Here is a 26,377-nt window from a genome sequence, read left to right on the forward strand (position 1 = left end):
TTGCAAAAAATACACACTAAATGGTCAATCAAATAATGCATTAGTTTACCTAAGCTTGCCCAAAGATCATTGGGTATAAAACTTTCAACTTCAACAATTAGAAGAATTCTAAAGAGACAAAACATTTTTTATAATTATTTGTAATGCAAGCATTATTTTACAAAAGAAACTGAGATGCAAAGGTATACTTACCTAAAAAAATTTAAAAATTATACCACAGAAAATTGGAAACAGGTGATTTTAGCAGATGAAACCAAAATTGTAAGATTTTCTTAAAAATAGAGGCATAAAAGATGGATTCAGGGCAGTAGATGAAAGAAGAAAATATTTTAAAAAGAAAAAGACCATCTGTAATTTCAAAATTTTTTTGGGGTTGCATTACTTTGCATGAGTTTGGTTGTGGAGCCTATATTAATGGTAACATGGATGGCGATACCTACATAAATGTAATGGGAGATGAATATATGGAAACATTAAAAGACTATGAAATTGATTTTTTTAAAGTCACTCTTTTTCAAGATAACTGCTCTGTCCATAAGTCAGCTGCTGTTAAAAAATAATATGAAGAAAATAACATTAGAGTACAATTTATTCCACCCTCTTCACCAGATTTAAATATAATAGAAAACCTATGGTCAATCTTAAAAAAACGTTTAGTTCAACGTCGCATCGCCAAACCTCATGAACCTTTCGATGAATCAATTCATCTTATTTGGTTTAATATTGAACAATCATTTTTAAATAAATTAAATGAATCAATTTCAACCAGAATAAATAAAATAATTCAAAATAGAGGTGAATTCACTAAATATTAATAAATTATAATAACTACAAATTTTTTTATAAAAAAATTTCAAAAAAACCTTTACTCAAAATCTTTATTCTAAAATTTTGCAACATAGAAATAATAATAATAAAAAAAAAAAATAAAAAAAAAATATTATTTTTTTTTTCTTACAACCTTTAAAATATATTTTATTTAAGTATAGATTAAATGATTTTTATTTATGTTACTCCGAAAATCCAAAATTTAAACCATAAAATTTTATTATATAAATTGCAAAAATAATATGTGTGTTGCAAAATTTATGCAACTAACTGTAATATTGAGAATCGAATTTCATCACTTAACTTTTTATTATTTTTTAAGTTTTTGTATCACTTAATTATTAATTTAATAATAATAAATTAGCAGGGGGAAATTTGTAGAGTGAGAAAATGTTTAGAATTTGGTGTGTTTTTTTTTGTTATTTCAAATTTGGTTGGACTTGATAATAAAAAAAAAAAATTTATATTTTTTGAAATTTTTTTTTTTTTTTTAATATTTTTTTTAATTATTCAAATAAAAATTTTATTTTTAAAAGACATTTTTTATGGGTGTTATAAAAAATAAATTTTTTTAAAATAGTTACAAAGTTCTTTTTTTTTAATATTAATGAATAAAGGAATATCAGGATTTTTGGAATTAAAATTTTGAAAATCCGGAAAAGATTTTCCTATTTTTAGGGCCTAATATCTTTATTTTGTTTTTTTGTTTTTTTATAGTTTTTATATTAAAGTAATTTGGTTTTTTGAGAGTTAAAACAGTGTGCAAATAGTGTGTTAATGTTAATCTTAAAGATCACTCAGTTGAGTGATCTTTATTAAATAAACACATTTTTTTCAGTTTCCCAGCATTATCAAATAAAAAAATATATTTATGGAAACAAAATCTTAAGAAAATCATTAGAATAAATAAAAGCTTTATTTTTTTGAAAATATTTTTTTTTTTTCATTTTAAGATTTTGTAATAAAAACATTTTTTTCATTTTCCTAGGGATTTTATTATAAAAAATTGATTAATGAAAACTTTTTTAATCCTATTTTTTTTTTCTATAAATAAGCATGTTTTTGTTTTTTTTATTTATTCATTCATCATATTTTAGTTTACAAACTTATAAATATTTATTTTTTTCTAAATTATATTTTAATTTATTATTTCTTTTAATAAAATATATCAATTGATTTTTCACTAATCTTCTTCCTCACTGTTAGTTTTTTCAAAGTAAGTTATACACCTCAATTATTTAAAATTAGAGATTAAAAATTATCTTTATTCTCAGTTTTTACCCATTATCGTTATCTTATTCATTTAAAAATTTTTTTTAAAAGTTATCTTTTTTTTTAAAAAAAATTATCTCTTTTTTTAAAAAAAATTATTCATTTTTATCGATTTTTATAATTTGCAAATAGATGTAAAATAACAGCACAAACACACCCATCACAATTTTTCTCTTTTCCGCCTTTCTTTTAATTTTTTTTTAAAATTTCTTTTAATTTTTTTTAAACATTTTATTTATTTTTTTTTTTATTTTTTTTTTAATTATAATCCGCGCTTTTTTAAAAATTTTTTTTAAATTTTGAATTTTATTAATTATAATATTTTTATTTTCCTTTCAAAAACCTTCACAAAACCATTTTGAAACTAACACTAATATTATGGTGCTATTTTTTACTTGTGTTGATGCTTATTCACACCTCTTTAAAAATAAAATGACAATATTATATTTCAAAAAAAAAAAAAACTATAAAAATAAATCATATTTTTAAATAAATACTAAAAACGAATATAATATTATTTTCTTTTTTATTAATAAAAAACTCAACCAATACAAAACCAAAACAAAAGGTCGAATTATTGTTTTTTTTTTTTTTTTTTTTTTTCCAAAAAAACAATAATCAATATTAAATTATAATATACGTATTCATAATTCTACACATTTTCTAAATTAGCTCTATAAATAGACCAAAAAATTTTATTTTCAATTTTTTTTTTTTTTTTTTACAAAAATATTTTATAATTTTATAAATTATTATCCTTTTTTTATATTTTTTTTTTTTTTTTTATCGACTTTTATTCTTTTTTTTTAAATCTTCCAAGTGATACAAAAAGGATAACGATAAAGATAATTTTCAACCTCTATTTAAAATTAATAAAAAAAATAAAAAAAATTTTTTTTATTTTTTTTTATTAATATTTCAAGTGTTTTAATGAGTCAAAATCACAATATTTATTCAGTATACACAATATATAACCATTTAACAAAACTACAAAAAATTTATAGTTTTTTTCTTTTTCATTTTTATCCTCACAAATTTTTTATAATTTCATTTTATTTCAACACACCTAATAAAATAATATATTAATATTTTATTTTTTTTTTTTAAAAAAAAAGAAATGAATACTTTAAAAAAAAAATCATTGGGTAGAACAGCAATTTTGGGTCAACTATATGATGTTAGATCAGATTCTTTTTTAAATACAAATATTTTCAAAGATCAAATACCAGAAGAAAATATTCAAACTGCAAATGTTTCTGATTTAAGTTACGAAAATTTTGCATCAAGCTCGTCACAAGAAAAGTTTAACAGCTTAGGTGTAGATGGCAATTTAAAACTAAGTATCTTATGTGGTTTAATAGATATCACCGGTTCTGCATCCTATTTAAAGGAAGATAACAACGAAAAAAAAGTTGTTAGAGGTTCATTAATTTACAAGATAGAAACCTCTTTAGATTCAATCGATATAAAAACAAATTCACTTAAAAGTCCAATAGATATTGACAGCTTAAACAACAGCGAGGCTACTCATATTGTCACTAAAATTAAATATGGTGCAAATGTAATTGTTACATTTGAAAAGACTTTTAAAGACGAGTCTAACAAGAAGGAGATATCTGGTTCTTTAAGTGATATTATGAAAAATATTGGTGGCTGCTTTAGCATGGATGGTGATTTCTCTTTAAAAGAAAACGATAGAAAATTACTTGGTGAATTTAAAATCAAATTTTTTGGTGAAATTATCCCAAAGAATGAAGAAATCCCAAATAGTGTCGAAGCTGCTTTAAATATTATGAAAAAGATACCAAAGTACTTAGAAACAGTCAACAAAGGCAAAGGTATACCAGTTGAATATATGCTACTACCAATCGAAACTGTTCAAAGACAATTATCTATTGAAAATGAATTAAAAAGAGTTTATAAAAATATCGGAGAAGATTTAATCAAACAGATTGAAGTGGAATTCGAACAATTAGCAGCTCATCAACTTGAACTAAAGGGTTTTTATGCAGAGCTACTCGAAATGAAAGATTTCTTTAATATCAATCAACTATCACCAGTTTCTGACTTTATTAATAAAGTTTCAGTCAACGAAAAGACATTTAAAAAATCAATTTCAGAATTGATAGTCGCTGTTAGAGGTTGTACCAAAGATATCTCATCTCTTGAAGAATGTGTCAGCAGCTATATTTCATCTGAATACTCATCTAACGGAATCAAAAAGTTCTTAGAACTATCACATCAAGCAAACCTTAAAAACCAACTTTCATTTATTCAAGAAATTAAAGCTTTAAATATTGATATTGTTTCAAAGACAATGAATAAATCTCAAGTCATCAAAAAATCTAAAAATAATTGTAAGCTCTACATTCTCAACTACTACAATTCAACAAGAACAATGAGCCAAACATGGGATCCAATTTATATTTCAACTTTTATTACCAAATATAATGAAAAGAGAAAAAAAACAAAATTTGCAATCATTGATCTTGAAATGCATAACATAGTACCAAACCAAGAGAATTCATCCAATGATAGTACCTCAAAAGTCCCATTTGTTGAGATCTATGTCAATCAAAAGCTAAAGCAATCAAATTTCATAATTTACCCATTCTCAAATTTTTCTGAGCGTTTTGAAGAAACTGGTTTCAATTTTAATGGTAAAGCTCCAATGGACATACCATTTTTAAGACTAAAGTGTCCCGGTAAAGATTGTCCAAAGGTTCCAAAAGAGTTTATTTGTCTTGTTTGTAATCAATATTTAAAGTATAGCACCAAAACTCTTTATTGTCAATGTGGATCATATCCAGTAACCAGCTGTACTTTTAAATGTTGTGAACCAGAGCATGGTAACGATTATGTTAAACTTCCAAACAGTGAGGAGGACCAATTAAAATACTTACCACCAAGACCATTAACTCTATTATTATTAGGAGAGACAGGTGTCGGAAAATCTACATTCATCAATTCATTGGTTAACTATGCTTTATATCATAGTTTAGAAGATGCAATTAAAGGTGAAATAAAAGTATTAATTCCAATTAAATTTTCAATGGTTACAAATGGAGTCCAAAAAGAAATATCAATTGGTAATAAAACTAAAAATGAGAATTTATCAGTTGGCCAATCATCAACTCAATCATGTCAAACCTATATATTTTTAGATTTAAATCTAACAATCATTGATACTCCAGGTATTGGTGATGTAAGAGGTGTTGATCAAGATAAAGCAAATTTTGAACACATTCTTAGCTATATCTCAAGATTTGATACAATTGATGGTATTTGTATTCTTTTAAAACCAAACGAAGCAAGAGAAACTGTAGTTTCAACCTATTGTTTCAAAGGTTTATTATCACAACTTAATAAAAATGCAGCTAAAAACATTGTATTTTGTTACACAAATTCACGTTCAACTTTTTACCAACCAGGTGACTCACATCCAAAGATTTCAAAAATGGTTCAAAGTTTAAATGTCCCAGATCTCAAGTATACATCTTCAAACACATTCTGCTTTGATAGTGAATCATTCAGATTCCTTGCAGCTCTTAAAAATGATGTCCAGTTCGGCGAAGATCAAATTAAAGATTTCTCAAATAGCTGGAAAACCTCTGTTACATCAACCAACAATTTAATATCATATCTTAACTTGTTACCACCACACAATATCAGAAACACTACAAGTCTTAATGAATCAAGAAGACTAATCTATGCTCTAACAAGACCAATTGTCGAAATTACACAAATGATTGAAACTAAAGTCAAAACTATTACAACCAAAAAAAAGGAAATTGAAGATGACAATAGTGATTTAGAATCTCTTAAAAAGAAATTAATAATAAAATATGATGATGTAGAAAGAAGAGATTTAGATGAACCAACCACAGTCTGTACAAACTCTACTTGTATAAAAGTTATAACGGGTAAAGATGGTAATGAAATCGTTCACTATGCTCAAAGATGCCACGTTGGTTGCCAAATTAAAGGTCCAACCAACACAAAGAACTCTGCTGACTTAAAAAATTGTTGTGCTATTGGAAAAAGCGACTTAAAGTGCACTGAATGTCAGTTCTCATGCCATTACACTAGTCATATGCATATTACATATGAAACATATCCTGTCACCAAGACTTTAGAAAATGCCGCCATTAAAGATCAGATAAATATAGCCACCGACAGCTGTCAACTCAAAAAAGAAGCAATTATTGAATTAGAAAAAGAAATCGAAGCAAACAACAAAGAAAAAACAGAAATCATAAATATTAGTTCAAAACTTTCATTTTTTTTAAAAGAAAATTCAATTACTGGCTATGTCGATACTGTCATTGAATATTTGAAAATGTGTATCCAAACTGAAGATTACAAGACAGATAAAACAAATAAAAAATCACTTGAAAAGAATTTATTAATATTTGAAGAGCAAAATAGAATTTTACAGGCCGCCGTAAGCAATTGTAATGAATTAATTACTGTCGACCAAGTCCCTATATTAATTGAAAAATTAAAGAATCTTCCAATCAATGGTCCAACATTAAAGCTTCACATTGAAGGTAATGAGTCTGCTCAAATGACCTCAAACTACAAACCAATTGTAATTAAACCAATAGAAAATTTATATAACAAATTTAAATCATATTTTTACTTCAAATAAATACATTCTTTTTTAATTTATTTTTGGACAAATAATTTTTAAAAATTTAATAAATAATTTTAGAATTTATAAAAATAAAAATGTTAAGTTACCCCCACACTGGACTATTTTTTTATTTTAAAAACTATATAACTAAAAAAGAAAAAATTCATATAAAAAAATTTAAAATTCTGGTACACATTAATTTTATTTGTAATTTAATCATCCAATTTGTGAAATTTTATAATATTCATAAAAGACAGAGTTTTCGATAATATCTACTCAATGAAATGTTGTTCCATTTTTATAACAAAACACATTGTTCTATTCTATCCCGCCCCAAATTTGAACGGTTGTTCCTTTTCTGGTACACAAGTGACATTATTTAATTGATTTTCTGATGATTAAAAAAATAATAACTGGTTAATAAAAAATTAAAATTTTTTATTTAAAAAATTGTATATAACATTACTTACCATATTAGATATAATGTATATTTATCATTTGAAATTATAAATGGTAAATTATTTCTACATATAAAACTATTCAATTACATATCTATATCAGTTCTTATTTAATGTTTTTGGTGTATATACATCTTTAGTAAAGTGATAATCTAAAGTATTAATTGGAGGTGTATCTATTGAAATATTATTGCTTTCTCTATTGTTTGCAGTGCTTGGAAAATATATGTAGACCCTTTATTATAATAGAGTAAATATTTTTTACAAATTATATTTTCAAAAATTTGCCCAATATTTTTGAAAAAATATAAAAAATTTTATTTTTTTATTTTTTTTATTTTTTATTTATTTTTTATTTATTTTTTATTTTATTAAACCATTTATTTTACAACAAACCTGTTCGTTTATTTCTTTGAGTTTTTACTATCAATTTGAAACATTAACCATCATTATGTTTCTTGTAGATCAGCTAATACACAAATTATGAGGAAACACTTGAAGAGACCAAAAAAATAATTTATTTTTAAAAATAGTTTCAAATTATTTTATTTTAATAATATTTAATAAAGGAATATTATTTTGTTAATAAAGTTTTATGGATTTAAACCATATTATTTTGATAATTAGGAAAAGATTCTATTTTTAGCCCCTAAATATGTTTCTTTGGTAAAAAAAAAAAAAATTGTGTGGGGGTAAATCTACATTTTTTTTTTTAAAACAAATATCTCTGAGAGTAATATAATCCCTATTAATTAGAAGTTTTTAGTGTTGGGTGGTCTTTTATACCTCTTAAAAATAACCCATTTTTTTATTTTTCCAGGATTTTATCATAAAAAAAATATTAACCAATAAAAAAAAAAATTATTATTAGAAATTTTTTTTTTATAATAAGTTGTGAAAATGAAAAAAAAAATTTATAATATAATTTTTTGTTTTCCATTAATAATCATTAATGTTTGTTTTTTTTTATTCATAATAAAACATATTGCTTTTCAATTTACAAATAATATATTATAATATTATATTTTTATTTATCATTATATTACTGATTCCATTGATTTTTTATTGATTTTTTTAGGTAACATTATTTTCTTTAAATTTTTTTTTATTTTTTAAAATTTCATTATACCTTACAAATAAAATAATTATATATACAAATGTATACTAATATTGGTTTGTTTTTTATTTTTTTATAAAAGAAATGAATACTTTAATAAAAAAATCATTAGGTAGAATAGCTTTTTTGGGTGATCAATATGATGTTAGATCAGATTGTTTTTTAGCTACAAATATTCAAAGATCAAATACCAGAAGAAAAAACTCAAACTGCAAATGTTTCTAATTTAAGTTACGAATATTTTGTCTCAAGTTCATCACAAGAAAAGTTTAACAGCTTAGGTGTAGATGGCAATTTAAAGCTTAGTATCTTATGTGGTTTAATAGATATCACCGGTTCTGCATCATATTTAAAGGAAGATAACAACGAAAAAAAAGTAGTAAGAGGTTCGTTAATTTATAAGATAGAAACCACTTTAGATTCAATCAATATAAATACACTCGAAAGTCCAATAGATATTGACAGCTTAAACAACAGCGAGGCTACTCATATTGTCACTAGAGTTAAATATGGCGCAAATGTAATTGTTACATTATGAAAATATTTATAGTGATGAGGCAAACAAGTCTGAGGTATCTGGATCTTTAGGTGCTGTTATGAAAAAATTTGGTGGCTGCTTTAGCATGGATGGTAATGTCTCTTTAACTCTAAAAGAGAACGAAAGAAAAATAATTGATGAATTTAAAATCAAATTTGTAGGTGATGTTATCCCAAACAATGAAGAAATCCCAAATAGTGTCGAAGCTGCTTTAAATATTATGAAAAAGATACCAAAGTACTTAGAAACAGTTAACAAAGGCAAAGGAATACCAGTTGAATATTCTAATTCCAATTGAAACTGTTCAAAGACAATTATCAATCAAAGTTGGATTAGAAAGAGTTTTCAAAAATATTGGAGAAGATTTAATCAATCAGATTGAAGTGGAATTTGAACTATTAGTAGCCCATAAACTTGAATTAAAGAGTTTTTATGACGAGCTGATAAAAATGAAAGATTACTATAACATCAATGATTTTTCAACAGTTTTTGATTTTATTAATAAAGTATCAGCCAAAGAAAATACATTTAAAAAATCAATTTCGGAATTGATAGTAGCTATTAGAGGTTGTACCAAAGATATTTCATCTCTTGGAGAATGTGTCACTAGTTATATTTCATCTGAATACTCATCTAACGGAATCATAAAGTTCTTAGAACTATCACATCAAGTAAACCTTAAAAACCAACTTTCATTTATTCAAGAAATTAAAGCTTTAAATATTGATATTATTTCAAAGACAATGAATAAATCTGAAATCATCAAAAAATCAAATAATAATTGTAGGCTCTACATTCTCAACTTCTACAATTCAACAAGAACAATGAGCCAAACATGGGATCCAATTTATATTTCAACTTTTATTGCCAAATATAATGAAAAGAGAACAAACACAAAATTTGCAATCATTGATCTTGAAATTCATAACTCTTCACCAAACCAAGAGAAATCACCTAATGATAGTACATCTAAAGTCCCATTTATTGAACTATATATTAATCAAAAGCTAAAGCAATCAAATTTCAAAATTAACCATTTCTCAAATTTTGCTGAGCGTTTTAAAGAAACTGATTTCAATTTTAATTATAAAGCTCCAATGGATACACCATTTTTAAGACTAAAGTGCCCCTGTAAAGATTGTTCAAAGGTTCCGAAAGAGTGGAAATGTCTTATTTGTGATGAAGATTTAAAGTATAGCACCAAAACTCTTTATTGTGAATGTGGTTCATATCCAGTAACCAGCTGTTCTTATAAATGTTGTGAACCAGAGCATGGTAACGATTATTTCCAACTTCCCAAACAATGAAAAGGACCAATTAAAATACTTACCACCAAGACCATTAACTCTATTATTATTGGGAGACCAATTGTCGAAATTACACAAATGATCGAAACTAAAGTTAAAACCTTTGAAATTGAAGACGACAATAGTGAATTGGAATGTAGAAAGAAGATATTTAGATCAACCAACCACTGTTTGTACAAACCTTACTTGTGTAAAAATTAGTAAGGATGAAGATGGTAATGAAATCATTCACTATGCCCAAAGATGCCACGTTGGTTGTTATGACGCTGGTCCAGCCTTTATGTACAAATCTGACAACTTAAAAAATTGTTGGGCTATAGATAAAAGTGACTAAAAATATTCGTCAATATAAGTTCTCATGCCACTACACTAGTCATATTCTTATTACATACGAAACCTATCCTGTCACCAAGACAATAGAAAATCCCACCATTAAAAATCAGATCGATAAAGTCACCAACAACATTCAACACAGGAAAAAGGAAATTATTGAAATACAAAAAGAAATCGAAGCAAACAACAAAGAAAAAATAGAAATAAAAAATATTATTTCCAAGCTTTCATTCTTTTTAAAAGAAAATTCAATTACTGGCTATGTCGATACTGTAATTGAATATTTGAAAATGTGTATCAAAACTGTAGATCCTATGACAGATAGAACTTATAAAAAATCACTCAAAAAGAATTTATTAATTTTTGAAGAACAAAATAGAATTTTACAACCCGCCGTAAGCAACTGTAGTGAATTAATTACTGTCGACCAAGTCCCTGTATTAATTGAAAAATTAAAGAAACTTCCGATCAATGGTCCAACATTAAAACTTCACATTGAAGGTAATGAGACTGATCAAATGACCTCAAACTACAAACCAATTGTAATTAGACCAAAAGAAAAATAAATACATTCTTTTTAAATTTAAATAATTAACATTATAACAATCTTTGTTTTGAATATCGTATGCCTGGGAATAAGTTTCATTAATTGAAATTGTTTATTCCACTATTTCTAATATTTTCTACCAATGATTTATTACATATTTTTAGGGTTTGAGAAATAATCCCCATTTTTTATTTGTAAATATTGAGTATCGAATTTCATCACTTAATTTCATTTTGTTTATATATATTTCTTTTTATTATTTTTAAAGTTTTTGTAACTCTTAATTATTAAATTAATAATAAAAAAAAAATTGGAAGGGAGAAATAAAAAAATATTGTTATTTTAAAATTTAGTGAGAAAATTCTAAAATGATTTTTTTTTGTTTTTGTTTTTATTTTTAAAAAAAAATTTTATATTTTTTGACTTTTTTTTTTTAATATTTTTTTTTTTAATTATTGATTAAAATTCTAACTTCAAAACTCCAAAAAAAAAAAAACAAAAAAAAAAAAAAAAAACTAAAAAAAAAAAAAAAAACTCAAAAAAACTTTTTTTTTTTTTACATATAAATTTTTTTGTAATTTGGTTGTTTTTTGGGGTTTTTTTAATTTTTTTAATTTTTATTTTATATGCATTAATTTTTTTTTTTAACTATTCAATTAATAATTCGTTGTCCTCGATGATATTATTTCTAATTTCTGAATAACAATTAACTAAAAATGCAACAATACACCATATCATATGATGTTTTTTTAAAACATTATCAATATGAAAAGTTCCTTGTTTAAATTTATATCTTAAAGAATTGCTTGTAATTGAAAATCTTTTAATTCTTGCAAATACATTTTCGATAATAATCCTGACTGATTTGAATTTTTTCTTGTTGTTTGTTATATTTTGTGTTTTTACGACCTGCTTCAATAACACACGTGTTATTATAAACTTTTTTTAATCCACGAAATCCCTTATCAGCAACAATTGTTTCAAGTACACTGTCTAATGAATCAATAAATTCACGATCTTTTTTAAATAAGTTATTATCATTTTTACAACCACCTGCAAGAAAACCAATGTGCAATACCTTTCCACTCTTAGGGCAACAATAAACCAATAGAGTTAAAGTTGATTTACATTTTTTACCACTATATAATAAATTTCTAATATCTTTATCACTTGGAATACTAATTTGTTGTTCTGAACCATCAACCACCATTGTTGCAAAAGTATGATTTGAATGGTACATGAATTCTACTTTATTGCTATTATCCTTTCTATTATTAAAATAACTTTTAAAATTATCCATTGCCAAAGGTGAAACAATGTCTAAAAATTCTTGGAAGTATCTTTCTAAAGTACTATCACTTATACCAAATAAAATTTTAATTACAATAGGTCTGGTATAATTTCTTAAATAAAATAAACATATGAATACTCTTTCTTTTAGATCGTATAGTTTATTTCTCCCATTATTAACCGAAATTATTTTTTCGTTTATTTTATTATATAGATCATTAAAACTATCAAAACTAATACCAATCATTTTTTCATAATCTTTATAACTATTAATAAAATCCACTTTAAAATAACAATAAAATAATTAGACTAACATTTTATAAAATTTTATAATTTATAATTTAAATTATCATTTTTTTATTTACTTTTTGATCTGGTGACCGCTACATTTATTTCTTTTTTATTTTTTTATTTTTCTTTTTCTTTTTCATCCATCTTCATCTCCTTCATCTTCAATCTCTACATTGTTATTCTTTTCAGGTTTTGGGCAACCTTTATTTACTAATGCATTAAAATCACCACTTTAAAAAAAATGGTGAAAATAAAATTTGTGCATTAAAAAATTTGAAAAAACCAAAAACTGTCAAATTTACAAAAATTTTATATGTAAAAAAAAAAAAGTTAGAACTTTTGAGTTTTTTTTTTTTTTTTTAGTTTTTTTTTTTTGGAGTTTTGAAGGAATTCATCATGATATTAAAAATATAATTTGTAAAAAATATTTACTCTATAATGATAAAGGGTCTGCATATATTTTCTGGGCACTCTAAAAAATATATTTTAAATAGCAAGGGGTGTTAAGGTGCGTTAAGAAATAAAAATTTATGCATTACTTTTTTTTATATAAAAAAAAAAAAAAAAAAAAAAAATATAAATATAAAAAATTTTTTATTTTTTTTTGAGACACCCCTTTTAAAATATTCAAAATTTTTTTTTTAATAATAATTAATAAAGGATAATAAGGATTTTTGGTATTTTAATTTTGTTCAAAAAGTTTTATAGATTTAAACAATATTATTTTGATAATTAGGAAAAGATTATTCTATTTTTAGCCCTAAATATGTTTCTTTAAAAAAAAAAAAAATAGTAGAGTGGGGGGTAAATCTACATTTTTTTTTTTTTAAACAAATATCTCTGAGAGTAATATAATCCCTGATTAATTTTTATTTTTTGGGTGAAAAAAGTTTTTAATGTTGAGGGGTCTTTTATACCTCTTAAAAACAACCATTTTTTTTTTATTTTTCCAAGATTTTATCATAAAAAAATATTTTTTAAACCAATAGGAAAAAAATAGTACAATTTAATTTTTTTACATTAAATTGCACTATTTTTTTTGAAATTTTTTTATTTAAGTTGTGAAAATGAAAAAAAAAATTTTTTTATATTATTTTTTTTTTTCCATTTACAATCATTAATATTTTTGTTTTTTTTTATTTATAATAAAACATATTAGCTTTTCAAATTTACAAATAATATTATTATATTATATTTTTATTTATCATTTTATTATTTGATATATTCCATCCATTGGTTTTTTTTTATTTTTTTCTCAACGGTTGTTTTTTTAAAATAGGTAACATTATTTTTAAATTTTTTTATATTTTTTAAAATTTCATTATACCTTACAAATAAAATAATTATATATACAAAATATTTTTATAATGTAAACTAATATTGGTTTGTTTTTTGTTTTTTTTTTTTATATAAAAGAAATGAATACTTTAATAAAAAAATCATTGGGTAGAACAGCATTTTTGGGTGATCAATATGATGTTAGATCAGATTGTTTTTTAACTACAAATATTTTCAAAGATCAAATACCAGAAGAAAAAATTCAAACTGCTAATATTTCTAATTTAAGTTACAAATATTTTGTCTCAAGTTCATCACAAGAAAAGTTTAACAGTTTAGGTGTAGATGGCAATTTAAAGCTTAGTATCTTATGTGGTCTAATAGATATCACAGGCTCTGCATCATATTTAAAGGAAGATAACAACGAAAAAAAAGTAATAAGAGGTTCGTTAATTTATAAGATAGAAACCATTTTAGATTCAATTAATATAAATTCACTTAAAAGTCTAATAGATATTGACAGCTTAAACCACAGCGAGGCCACTCATATTGTCACTAGAATTAAATATGGCGCAAATGTAATTGTTACATTTGAAAATATTTATAGTGACGAGGCTAATAAGTCTGAGGTATCTGGATCTTTAGGTGCTGCTATGAAAAAATTTGGTGGCTGCTTTAGCATGGATGGTAATGTCTCTTTAAATCTCAAAGAAAACGAAAGAAAAATACTTGATGAATTTAATATCAAATTTGTAGGTGATGTTATCCCAAACAATGAAGAAATCCCAAATAGTGTCGAAGCTGCTTTAAATATTATGAAAAAGATACCAAAGTACTTAGAAAAAATCGACAAAGGCAAAGGTATACCAGTTGAATATATTCTAATTCCAATTGAAACTGTTAAAAGACAATTATCAATTGAAGCTGGATTAGAAAGAGTTTACAAAAATATCGGAGAAGATTTAATCAATCAGATTGAAGTGGAATTTGAACAATTTGCAGCCCATCAACTTGAGCTCAAGAGTTTTTATGCAGAGCTATTAGAAATGAAAGATTACTATAATGCCAATCAACTATCACCAGTTTTTGACTTTATTAATAAAGTTTCAGTCAACGAAAAGACATTTAAAAAATCAATTTCAGAATTGATAGTCGCTGTTAGAAGTTGTACCAAAGAAATTTCATCTCTTGAAGAATGTATCACCAGCTATATTTCATCTGAATACTCATCTAACGGAATCAAAAAGTTCTTAGAACTATCACATCAAGCAAACCTTAAAAACCAACTTTCATTTATTAAAGAAATTAAAGCTTTAAATATTGATATTGTTTCAAAGACAATGAATAAATCTCAAATCCTCAAAAATTCAAATAATAATTGTAAGCTCTACATTCTCAACTACTACAATTCAACAAGAACAATGAGCCAAATATGGGATCCAATTTATATTTCAACTTTTATTACCAAATATAATGAAAAGAGAACAAACACCAAATTTGCAATCATTGATCTTGAAATTCATAACTCTTCACCAAACCAAGAGAAATTACCTAACGATAGTACCTCTAAAGTCCCATTTATTGAACTATATATAAATCAAAAGTTAAAGCTATCAAATTTCAAAATTAACCAATTCTCAAATTTTTCTGAGCGTTTTGAAGAATCTTTTTTCGATTTTAATGGTAAAGCTCCTATGGATACACCATTTTTAAGACTAAAGTGTCCCGGTAAAGATTGTCCAAAGGTTCCAAAAGAGTGGAAATGTCTTATTTGTGATGAAGATTTAAAATATAGCACCAAAACTCTTTATTGTCAATGTGGCTCATATCCAGTAACCAGCTGTGTTTTTAAATGTTGTGAACCGGAGCATGGTAACGATTATTTCCAACTTCCAAACAATGAAAAAGACCAATTAAAATACTTACCACCAAAACCATGTTGTGAACCAAAGCATGGTAATGATTATTTCCAACTTCCAAACAATGAAAAAGACCAATTAAAATACTTACCACCAAGACCATTAACTCTATTATTATTGGGAGAGCCAGGTGTCGGTAAATCTACATTCATCAATTCATTGGTTAACTATGCTTTATACCATAGTTTAGAAGATGCAATTAAAGGTGAAATAAAAGTATTAATTCCAATTAAATTTTCAATGGTTACAAATGGAGTCCAAAAAGAAATATCAATTGGTAATCAAACTAAAGATGAGCATTTATCAGTTGGCCAATCATCCACTCAATCATGTCAAACCTATGTATTTTTAGATTTAAACTTAACAATCATTGATACTCCAGGTATTGGTGATGTTAGAGGTGTTAAATCAAATTTTGAACACATTCTTAACTATATCTCGAGATTCGATACAATTGATGGTATTTGTATTCTTTTAAAACCAGACACAGGAAGAGATACTCATATTGAAAAATATTTTTTTAAAAGTATATTATCACAACTTAATAAAAATGCAGCCAAAAACATTGTATTTTGTTACACAAACTCACGTTCAACATTTTACCAACCAGGTGACACATATCCAATGATTTCAAAAATGGTTCAAAGTTTAAATGTCCCAGATCTCAAGTATACATCTTCAAATACCTTCTGCTTTGATAGCGAATCTTTTAGATTCCTTGCAGCACTTAAACAAGGTATCAAGTTCAGCGAAGATGAAATTAAGGGTTTCTCAAATAGCTGGAAGACCTCTGTTACATCAACCAACAATTTAATATCATATCTTAACTTGTTACCACCACACAATATCAGAAATACTACAAGTCTAAATGAATCAAGAAGATTAATCCACGCTTTATCAATACGAATCATCCAAATTCCACAAATGATTATGACTAATCAAATTAAAATACTTACCAATGCCATTCAACTCAGAGAAGAGGCAACTATTGAGTTGAAAAAAGAAATCGAAGCAAATAACAAAGAAAAAATAGAAATGATAAATATCAGATCTAAGCTTTCATTCTTTTTAAAGGAAAATTCAATTACTGGTTATGTCGATACTGCCGTAAGCAACTGTAGTGAATTAATTACTGTCGACCAAGTCCCTGTATTAATTGAAAAAATAAAGAACCTTCCAATCAATGGCCCAACATTAAAACTAGTTATTGAAGACTATGAGATTGACCAAAAGCCCTCAAACTACAAACCAATTATAATTAGGACAAAAGATAAATTATTTTAAAACACCATATAAAATATTTAAATAAAATAAATACATTCTTTTTTTATTTATATGATTATTTATACACAAAAAATTCTCAATAATATTTTTGAGAAAAATCTTTTTAATTTCCCACTGATTAAAATTCAAAAATAAATAAATAAAATTATTAAACCCATTAACAATATATTTTTTATTTAATTATTTAAAATAAAATAGACAAATTTTAATATTTGTTCCTTACGCATGGAACTAACACTTCTTGCAAATGACCAATAAGTGGATGCAGAGTTAATGCTAGTTATACACTATTTCCTAATAGCAACCAACAAGTTTAAATACTAGTAGGTTTGCAATTTTTAATCTATCCTATTTGGATAATAATTAATTTAAAGAAAAAACCCACAGAATTTTAAATTTACTAAATTTATTTAAAATTTTTCTTTTGTTAAACAGATAAAACACCATGATATATTTAAATTTAAATCACAATAAAATCTTCTTGCTATTTTAAAAATAATTAAATAAGAAATCGTAAACCCGTTATTTTCTCATATTAAAGTAATTGGGAAAAAAATAATAAAAAAAATTTTTAAAAAGAAAAATTATTTATTTTTTTTTAACACACAAATGTTTTTATTTTTTATTTAATTTCACTTTTCAGTTATTTAAAAATAGTTTATTTTTTTTAAAACTCATTTTGCTGTTGATAGTTTTTTTTATTTTAATAATTAGTTTTTTTATTTTTAAATTATTTTTTTTTTTTTTTTTTTTTTTAATTTTTTTAAAAAAAAAAAAAACGAAAAATACGACATTTTCAAAATTTTTTTTTTTATAAAATTATTTAATTTTTTTTTTTGGATAATATATACAATATAAAGATGTCAGCAGAAAATACAAGCGAAACAAGTAATCAAATTTTAAAACAAGTTGAATACTATTTCAGCGATTCAAATTTACTCAGAGATAAATTTTTAAAAGAAGAACTTGCTAAAAATGTTGATGGTTGTATGTATCTTTTAAAACAAATTGTAAATAATAACAAAAATATAGTATACTAATATTTAATTATTTGTTATTACAAATAGACGTTTCAATTGAAATTATTGCTTCATTCAATAGAATGAAAGCCATTTCAACTGATTTAGAATTTATTACAGAATCCTTAAAGAAATCAACTCGTTTACAAGTTAGCGAAGATGGTAAAATGGTTAAAAGATTAGACCCATTACCAGAATCAATTGATACAGGTAAAACATTATACAGCAAAGGATGGCCATCAGACACCACAATTGAAAAAGTACAAGAATTCTTCAACCAATTCGGTAAAACTTTATCAGTTAGATTAAGAAAGAAGACCGATAAATCATTTAAAGGTTCATTATTAGTAGATTTCGATACTGAAGAAACCGTCACTAAAATCATTGCCGAAAAACCAAAACTCAATGGTGATATCGAATTAATCTATCAAACATTTAAACAATTCAATGATGAAAAGAAAGAAGAAAAAGAGAAATTTTTAGCAAACTCAGATAAGAAAAGAAAGGCCAAGAAAGAAGCTGAAAGAGATGGTGAAAATGATGATGAAGAAAAATCCGAAGAAAAAGCTGAAGAAACTATGGTTCCAGGTTGCATTGTTGTTTTCAAAGGTATTGGTGCTGGTAAAAATATTCACAGAGGTGATATTAAAGAAATTTTCTCACAATATGGTGATGTTCAATTCGTCGGTTACAACCATGATGATGTAGACGGTAATGTTCGTTTCAAGACTGCCGAATCTGCTCAACGTGCCGTTGAAGCTCTTACTACTGCCAAAAAAGAAATCGGTGGCCAAGTTCCAACTTTTTCAATCATGGAAGGTGAAGAAGAAAAAACTGAATGGGAAAAAATTTTAGAAAAGAAAAAGAATGCTGGTAACAACAACAACAAAAAAGGAAATAATAATAGAGGTGGCAAAAAACCATTCAAAAAATTCGCTGGTAAAGGTAAAGGTTTCAAAGGTAATAAAAAAGCTAAAGTTGAATAAAATCATAATTTCAATTCTTTTTTTATAATTTATAAATATATATAAAAAAAAAAAACAAATCAAAACAAAACAAATCAAAAACCAAATATAAAATAAATAATAATCCAATTATTTAAAAAAAAAAACAAAAAAAAAAAAAAAAAAAAAAAAAAAAAAGCTAAATTAAATAAATAATTTATTTAAATTTTTTCATTTTATAATAATAATAATAATAATATAATTGGAAACTTATTTATTTTTGTTATTTTTATTTATTTATTTATTTATTTATTTATTTATATTTTTTTTTATTTTTTATTTTTTATAAAAATTAAAATTTTAATTTTTTTTTTTTTTTAGATTTTATTTTAAAATTTTTTTTTAAAAATATAATAATAAATTTGAAAATAATAATAAAAATATCGACATTAAAAAAAAACAATAATAAAAATAATAATAATAACAAAAGAAATAATACCTAAATATAATAGTATAATAATTGTAATAGTAAAATTATTATTTATTAAAAAATAGTAGTTTTACTATTTAATATTTTTTAACAAATAATGAAATCTACAACCACTACAATAAATAATAATTCAATTTTAATAAATTTTTTAAATATAAATAATTCTATACCAAAAATTGTATTGTTAAAAATATTAGTTTATGTTCATAATGGAATTTATCCAAGTGAACCTTTTTTATGTTGTATGGTTGTATGCAAATATTGGAGAGATATAATTCCAAAATCATTAAAGACACTCCGCTTTAACAATTGTAGTGATGCAACCATGAGATCATTGATGATGTGCTCCATTTTAAAACAAGAGTTTAATGAGTCTTTGGAACAGGTTATAGTGAATCAACCACAATCAACAGAGTCATTACTCAAGGTATTGTCATTGTTGACAATGCCTTTCTTTAGCAAATCTTCATCAATACTGTATCAGCCACCATTGAAAACATTGGAAATCACTTCAATAGATTTGACAGATAGAGGTGTAGAAATAATATCCAATATACTATTGGTTTATAATATAAAAAAGCTGGTTTTAAAGGGGGTTCAGCTCAACGATAATCATCTAATAACATTATCAAAATCACTAAAAATGAACCATTTTAATTGTCTACAGCATTTAGATATTTCACACAACCATTTTACAAAGCAGGGTTTAGAATTCCTTTTTCAGACACTCATCGAGTCCCATAAAGAAAATCAAATTGATAATATAAAAAATTCAAATATATTTTTTAATAATCAAAATAATTCCCTCAATTCACTATCAAATTTAAATCACACCAGTATTAACAGTCTATCATCATCTCTTCCAACTTCAAATGAGCCAATTAAATTATCATATAATAATTTATTATCAATTTCATTAACAAATGATTTAAACAATACAGACACAGATACAGATAAAGATCCAGATAATAATAATAATAATAATAATAATAGTAATAATAATAATAATAATAATAATAATAATAATAATAATAATAATAATAATAATAATATTAATAATAATAATAATAATAGGAGTAGGGAGAATAAAAATTCATCATCAAAGGAATTAAAAGAACAAAAAGATAAATTAACATTTAAATCAATAAATACCAATGACTTAATTAAAAATAATTTAAAATTATCACATAAACCATTTTTAAAATTAAATTTATTGTCATTGGATCTTAGTAATAACAATAGGATAGGTTTAGACTGTATACAATTAATCAAAGATCTCTTACCCCAACTACCTCAATTACAATCAATAAATCTGTCAAATATATCACTGTGTACTGAAGGTTTACGAATGCTATTAGAGTATTTAAGGCAAAACAAGTCAATCCGAAAGATCAATCTATCAAACAATGGAATATATCCCAACGGTGCAGAAGATATTGCCAATATATTGTTAAAAAATAACTATTCTATAGAGTCATTGGATTTAAGCGAAAATAGGATATCTTTAATCGGATTACGTTCAATTCTAAATGCATTGGCTCCAACAGACCCACTATGTAAAAGTGAATCTTCATTGAAATCACTTTACTTGCGTCGTATGATGATATCATTCGAAGAATCAACATTAATCAGGAACATGATATTTCAAACACTACATCTTAAAACACTAGATTTCTCATCGAATCAAATTAATAGAGAATCTTTGGCTATTATATGCGAAGCTTTATCTGTAAACAATACTATACAAGATTTAAATTTAAGCTTTAATATATTTGGGCCTCAAGGATGCGCTGAAATCGCAAAAACTCTAACTCAAAATAAATCAATATCCAGTTTGCATTTACATTGTGTTGGTATGAAAAAAGAAGGTGCTCAAGTTTTAGCAGAATCATTAAAAAACAATCATTCTTTAACTCGATTAAATTTAAGCAATAACGAAATCAAAGCTTCAGGTTGCAACCATTTCATTAAACTCTTGAAATCCAATCATTCAATTCACTATATGGACTTATCATGTAACTCTATCAAAAATAAATCTTCATTATACCAAGATCTATGCAAAATTATCAATACTAAAATTGATTTAAATGGTAATTCTATAAATCAAAAATTTTATAAAAATAAAAAAGAAAATTGTAATATAATGTAAAAAAAAATAAATAAATAATAATAAACAAAAAATATATTTATTGATAATAAAATAAACAACAATATCATATTATTTATTTTATAATATGATGTTTTTAGAAATTATAAAAACTATTTTTATAAGGAATTTAATTTCTATTCCTTATAAAAAAATTTATTTTAGATTTATCTTTTTTTTTTTGAATTTTTTTTTTTTTTAAATTTAAAAAAAAAAATTTTTTAATTTTTTTTTTTTTTTTAATAATATCATTTCTCATTTTATTTAGAAATAATAATATTACATTTTAAATGGAGGAAAATCAACAGGATGTATTAAAAGTAAAGTTTATTAAATCAGATTCAGTAGAAAGAAGAGGGGTCTTTATCCCAGTCGAAGAAAATAAGAAAACATATAAATTAGAGGGGTTATTAAGTTATGTAAAGAGTGAAAAAAGAACACAACCACCAGAATTTTGTAAAGATTTAGCAATTGTTTTAACACATCCACATCCAATGTTGGGAGGTTCATTTAGAAATAATGTAGTTTTGGGTGTAGCAGATTATTTTACAACTTATTTACAAATACCAACTTTATGTTTTAATTTTAGAGGTGTCAGTAAATCAGAGGGTAGCGGCAGTTGGTTTGGAGGTTCTGAAAGACTAGATACATTGGCTGCAGTAAATTATTTATTATCATTAAATAATGGTATTAATAGCAATAGCAACAGCAATAACAATACTGATACTCATTCACATGTGCAACACCCAATTCAAGATGTACCAACTATTAAAAAAGTTTTAATTGTAGGTTATTCATATGGTTCAGTTATTGGTTCATCCATAGCAGATGAACACCCAGATATTTTGGGATTTTCAGCTATTAGCTATCCATTTGGACCATTGACACTAATGTTGTTAGGTAGCCTTTTACCACATGCTTCAAATTCATTAAAACCAAAATACTTTTTAATTGGTGATTCTGATAACTTTACAAGTGTTTCAACTTTTAAAAAAAGGTAAATATATATACAATTATATTTATAATTATTATTGGTTTTTTACTAACTCATTTTTATTATCAACTATAGATTAAAAGATTTTAAAGGTGATAAATTAGAATCTAAAATATTTGAAGGTGTTGATCATTTTTATGGTGGTAATGAAAAGGATTTAGCAAAGGAAATAGCAAAATGGATTTGCAAAGTATCGATAAACTATAGTGAAGAGCAACAACAACAACAGCAACAGCAACAACAACAACATCAATAATTATATAAAAGAAAATAAAATTTGTAAAATATACACAAAACTAATTCCTATATTATTTTTTTGGTTTGAGTTCTATTTACAAAAATTTACAATATTTATTTTATTTTGTTTTATTTTATTTTTCATTTGTTATGAAAATACAATCTAAATCGGTACCAGGTTTCATTCTAGCATTATCCAAGTCCTGTTCGCTTATTGTGCAATATACTATTGTAAATTAAATATTTAATTAGTAAATGGGACATTTTAATAAAAGTCTATTTATTGAATATTGGTTAATATAAACTTACATTGATTTGAAGATGGATCTATGTAAATTATTTCCTTTGTTTCATAGTTATACCCAACCAAAACTATATAATGCCCAAAAAATGAATCATCATTCATTTTATTTGTATTATTGGTTTTATTATATATATTATTATTATCAATATTATTAGTGTTATCATTTTCGTTATTAGCAACATTATCTCGAATTTCATTTAAATAGTCGCCACTATTTAATTTAGTACTGATGTGGTTATTATTATTATTATCATCATAAATATCATTTTTAGTATTACATTTACTACAATTTAAAAAATTTGAATCTACTAATAAAATGATTGGTAGTTTTTTACTAATGTGTTCTATAAATTGTTGAATTGGTAATTGTTTTTCTGATCCACTAAATAGAAAAGAAATTAGTTTATTGATAAAAAACTTTTAAATTAATATTAATTTTTATAAAACCTACATTAAAACCAAATTACATGGTGCAGTGTTTAGAGATTTAAAGAATAGCTGATTCACTCTTAATGTATCAGATTCCCAATTATCTTTATAATATTTATTTTCGCTATAATCATTTCTTACACCTATTGAATTTGTATAATAAATATGCGGCACTTGTAATTGAGTTAGGGCATTTGACAAATCGATCGACCATATACTTTTTGTGTTTATAATTTCATTTATTATTCCAAATTGATAGTTTTCTTTATTTGACCATTTTAAAACAGAGCTAATGCATGCAACCCCACAATCCCAATTTGAATCCTGTTTAATACTTTCAATATCATCGATCAAGATAATTTTATCTTGGGGATCGCCAATCCCATTTTTACTTTTAATGCATATCGTATCATTATCATGAGTGTTGTTATTACTATCATTATTATTATTATTATTACTACTATTGTCGTTACTCACTGTTTTTGAAATGATATTACTGAGTTCCATTAGAGACACCTAACAAAAAGTAATTGATGTATTTTATTTTTTTTTTTTTTTTTATTTATATTATTTTTTTAAAAACAAAAATTTTTTTAATTTTTTTTTTTTTTTTTTTTTTAATTTTTTATTTTATTTTTTTTTATTTTATTTTTTTTTAAATTCATTTAATATATTTATTTTTAAATATTTAAAAAGGATACCACACACAAATGCAAAGACAAAAAACCAATCCCGAAAACAAGTTCAAAGATGGAAACTCCTATGATATTCTCCAATCTTACAGAGCATTATATTTCAGATTATCATCACAAAAGAAAATCCAAGAAACTATTAATTTATTAGAATCTGGTTGTAAAAAATTTCAAGAATATGCTCAATGGAACTGCGCAGCTGAATTAGCCAAATTAATAGTTGAAACTTTTAGAAACTTCAATATTCCATATGATACTGATTCAAAAAGTAACCATCAATAACCAACAATAATAATAATCAATAATAATAATAATAATAATAATCAAAAACTTTTTTTTAAAATATATTAACATTCATTCATTCATTCATTTATTTATAGACAAAATTGAAACAATATTTAAAGGTTTTAAAGGTGAATGTCAAGGTAAAATTGGATTTATGAGAGAGGCAATCGATTGGAGTTCAAAGAACAGTAGCAATAAAAAAGGTGTACCAGAATTTCACACTTTATTAGCAATTTCATTAACTGAAGAAGGTGATTTTATTGATGCTCAAAAGCATTTCATTTTTGGTAACTCACCAAGCGAATTTAACAAAATGTTAAAAGAATGGACATCAGAAGTTGACGAAGAAGAAAAGGATCTTTATATTACCAGAGCAATTTTTGGCTATCTTTGCGTAAACAATTTAAAAGATGCCCAAACTCTTTTCGATTTATTCACCGAAGGAATTACTGAATTTTCACCACTTTTAAATTACGACCGTTATCTTTTATTAACTTTACAGCGTGATGCTTTACCATTATTCAATATTTTAAAGCAAAAATATGAAAGATCATTAAAAAGAGATCCACAATTCTTTAAAGTATGTATAACAACAACAAATATCACTTTTAATAAAAAAAGAAAATATTAACACACATTTACTAATAATCCATTTATTAATATTATTTTAGTATTTAGAACAAATCGCAAATGTATTTTATAAAGTACCAATTTCAAATCAAGGTGGATTAGGAGGAATGTTATCAAGTTTATTAGGTGGTTTTGGTGGTATGGGCGGCATGGGTGGTATGGGTGGTATGGGTAGTTCATCAATCGATATGGATACATCTGCCCCAATGGATGAAATGGATTAATTACATAATATAATTAAATATTCTATAAAAAAAAAATAATAAATAAATAAATAAATAAATAAAACCCAAATAAAAGTAAATATTTGTAAACTGCTAGCACACTTTTTTTATATTTTATATTTTCTATTTTTTTTTTCTTTATATTATTTTTATTTTTATTTATATTATTTATTCTTCTAAATTAATTGAATTTTTAAATTTTCCATAAAGAATAACCTTTAATTCGTTATGTTTATCACTAATATCTTGAAGATCTTGATCTATTTTTTCGATGCTTGATTCAAGTTTTGAAATATAAGAATTGACCATTTCTTCAGTTTCCTCTTTATTAAGTTCTAAAAATGCTTCACCCATTGAATATTGAAATTTGGTATCTTCATCATCAACTAAAAATATATCATCATTAGCATCAGTTGCTTTTTCTAATTCTTCCTATAATAATAACAATAAGTTGTTTAATTTTAATATTTGATTGAGTTTTTTATTTGTCATTAATTATTTATTATTATTATTATTATTATTATTATTATTTTGATTATGTTATAATAAAATTTATAAATTGATTTGTTGTTAAAAAAAAAAGAATTAATATCACCATTTTTTCATTGTTGATAATACATCAAAAATAACTGTATTATAAGATCTTACTTGTTTAACTTTTTTTTCTCTAAGTAATTCGTGTTTTCTGTTATTTAATCTTCCAAAAAGGTTAATTAATTTTTGATCATCGGCAGAGACTTCTGTTTCAATGATTTCTTCACCTTTATTTATCTATTAATATTAATGAATACTGATTAATAAACACATCCTACATATATCTGTAATATTTAAACGCAATTCTGTTTATCCATACCATATTCTTAGTTGACATTTTGATATAATATT

The 26,377-nt window shown here is 24.1% G+C and overlaps 12 protein-coding genes across 12 annotated transcripts; 8 read left to right on the forward strand and 4 right to left on the reverse strand.

Annotated features, from left to right (window-relative positions):
- Nucleotides 1–3,217: 3,217 nt before the first annotated feature.
- Nucleotides 3,218–6,751, forward strand: DICPUDRAFT_25410 (uncharacterized protein; the record flags this gene model as incomplete). The annotated part of the gene is made up of 1 exon (XM_003283131.1): nucleotides 3,218–6,751. One exon carries the CDS (start codon nucleotides 3,218–3,220, stop codon nucleotides 6,749–6,751), a length of 3,534 nt encoding a protein of 1,177 aa, XP_003283179.1.
- Nucleotides 6,752–9,298: 2,547 nt separating this feature from the next.
- On the forward strand, nucleotides 9,299–11,055 carry DICPUDRAFT_146827 (uncharacterized protein; the record flags this gene model as incomplete). Its single annotated transcript, XM_003283132.1, has 3 exons — nucleotides 9,299–10,124; nucleotides 10,312–10,482; nucleotides 10,733–11,055. The coding sequence occupies 3 exons, from the start codon at nucleotides 9,299–9,301 to the stop codon at nucleotides 11,053–11,055; spliced, it is 1,320 nt and encodes a 439-aa protein (XP_003283180.1).
- Nucleotides 11,056–11,684: 629 nt separating this feature from the next.
- DICPUDRAFT_25409 (uncharacterized protein) lies at nucleotides 11,685–11,909 on the reverse strand (the record flags this gene model as incomplete). The annotated part of the gene is made up of 1 exon (XM_003283180.1): nucleotides 11,685–11,909. A coding segment is annotated over one exon (225 nt), but the record flags the coding sequence as incomplete, so codon positions are not given.
- A 10-nt stretch (nucleotides 11,910–11,919) lies between these two features.
- Nucleotides 11,920–12,417, reverse strand: DICPUDRAFT_22069 (uncharacterized protein; the record flags this gene model as incomplete). Its single annotated transcript, XM_003283181.1, has 1 exon — nucleotides 11,920–12,417. A coding segment is annotated over one exon (498 nt), but the record flags the coding sequence as incomplete, so codon positions are not given.
- A 1,618-nt stretch (nucleotides 12,418–14,035) lies between these two features.
- Nucleotides 14,036–17,165, forward strand: DICPUDRAFT_96290 (uncharacterized protein; the record flags this gene model as incomplete). Its single annotated transcript, XM_003283133.1, has 1 exon — nucleotides 14,036–17,165. One exon carries the CDS (start codon nucleotides 14,036–14,038, stop codon nucleotides 17,096–17,098), a length of 3,063 nt encoding a protein of 1,020 aa, XP_003283181.1. The 3' UTR covers nucleotides 17,099–17,165.
- Nucleotides 17,166–17,958: 793 nt separating this feature from the next.
- Nucleotides 17,959–19,217, forward strand: DICPUDRAFT_52105 (uncharacterized protein; the record flags this gene model as incomplete). Its single annotated transcript, XM_003283134.1, has 2 exons — nucleotides 17,959–18,085; nucleotides 18,166–19,217. The coding sequence occupies 2 exons, from the start codon at nucleotides 17,959–17,961 to the stop codon at nucleotides 19,101–19,103; spliced, it is 1,065 nt and encodes a 354-aa protein (XP_003283182.1). The 3' UTR covers nucleotides 19,104–19,217.
- A 431-nt stretch (nucleotides 19,218–19,648) lies between these two features.
- Nucleotides 19,649–20,626, forward strand: DICPUDRAFT_25363 (uncharacterized protein; the record flags this gene model as incomplete). Its single annotated transcript, XM_003283135.1, has 2 exons — nucleotides 19,649–20,387; nucleotides 20,517–20,626. Coding segments are annotated over 2 exons (849 nt in total), but the record flags the coding sequence as incomplete, so codon positions are not given.
- A 54-nt stretch (nucleotides 20,627–20,680) lies between these two features.
- Nucleotides 20,681–21,700, forward strand: DICPUDRAFT_18720 (uncharacterized protein; the record flags this gene model as incomplete). The annotated part of the gene is made up of 1 exon (XM_003283136.2): nucleotides 20,681–21,700. A coding segment is annotated over one exon (1,020 nt), but the record flags the coding sequence as incomplete, so codon positions are not given.
- A 287-nt stretch (nucleotides 21,701–21,987) lies between these two features.
- Nucleotides 21,988–22,947, forward strand: DICPUDRAFT_25367 (uncharacterized protein; the record flags this gene model as incomplete). The annotated part of the gene is made up of 3 exons (XM_003283137.1): nucleotides 21,988–22,384; nucleotides 22,454–22,694; nucleotides 22,767–22,947. The coding sequence occupies 3 exons, from the start codon at nucleotides 21,988–21,990 to the stop codon at nucleotides 22,945–22,947; spliced, it is 819 nt and encodes a 272-aa protein (XP_003283185.1).
- Nucleotides 22,948–23,062: 115 nt separating this feature from the next.
- On the reverse strand, nucleotides 23,063–24,168 carry DICPUDRAFT_146833 (uncharacterized protein; the record flags this gene model as incomplete). The annotated part of the gene is made up of 3 exons (XM_003283182.1): nucleotides 23,063–23,154; nucleotides 23,238–23,614; nucleotides 23,684–24,168. The coding sequence occupies 3 exons, from the start codon at nucleotides 24,166–24,168 to the stop codon at nucleotides 23,063–23,065; spliced, it is 954 nt and encodes a 317-aa protein (XP_003283230.1).
- Nucleotides 24,169–24,371: 203 nt separating this feature from the next.
- On the forward strand, nucleotides 24,372–25,492 carry DICPUDRAFT_25422 (uncharacterized protein; the record flags this gene model as incomplete). The annotated part of the gene is made up of 3 exons (XM_003283138.1): nucleotides 24,372–24,621; nucleotides 24,734–25,218; nucleotides 25,310–25,492. 3 exons carry the CDS (start codon nucleotides 24,372–24,374, stop codon nucleotides 25,490–25,492), a joined length of 918 nt encoding a protein of 305 aa, XP_003283186.1.
- A 168-nt stretch (nucleotides 25,493–25,660) lies between these two features.
- DICPUDRAFT_74181 (uncharacterized protein) lies at nucleotides 25,661–26,363 on the reverse strand (the record flags this gene model as incomplete). The annotated part of the gene is made up of 3 exons (XM_003283183.1): nucleotides 25,661–25,924; nucleotides 26,141–26,263; nucleotides 26,346–26,363. 3 exons carry the CDS (start codon nucleotides 26,361–26,363, stop codon nucleotides 25,661–25,663), a joined length of 405 nt encoding a protein of 134 aa, XP_003283231.1.
- Between the last annotated feature and the right edge of the window lie 14 nt (nucleotides 26,364–26,377).

Source organism: Dictyostelium purpureum (genome assembly GCF_000190715.1).
Source record: "Dictyostelium purpureum unplaced genomic scaffold DICPUscaffold_4, whole genome shotgun sequence".
Lineage (NCBI taxonomy): Eukaryota > Evosea > Eumycetozoa > Dictyosteliales > Dictyosteliaceae > Dictyostelium > Dictyostelium purpureum.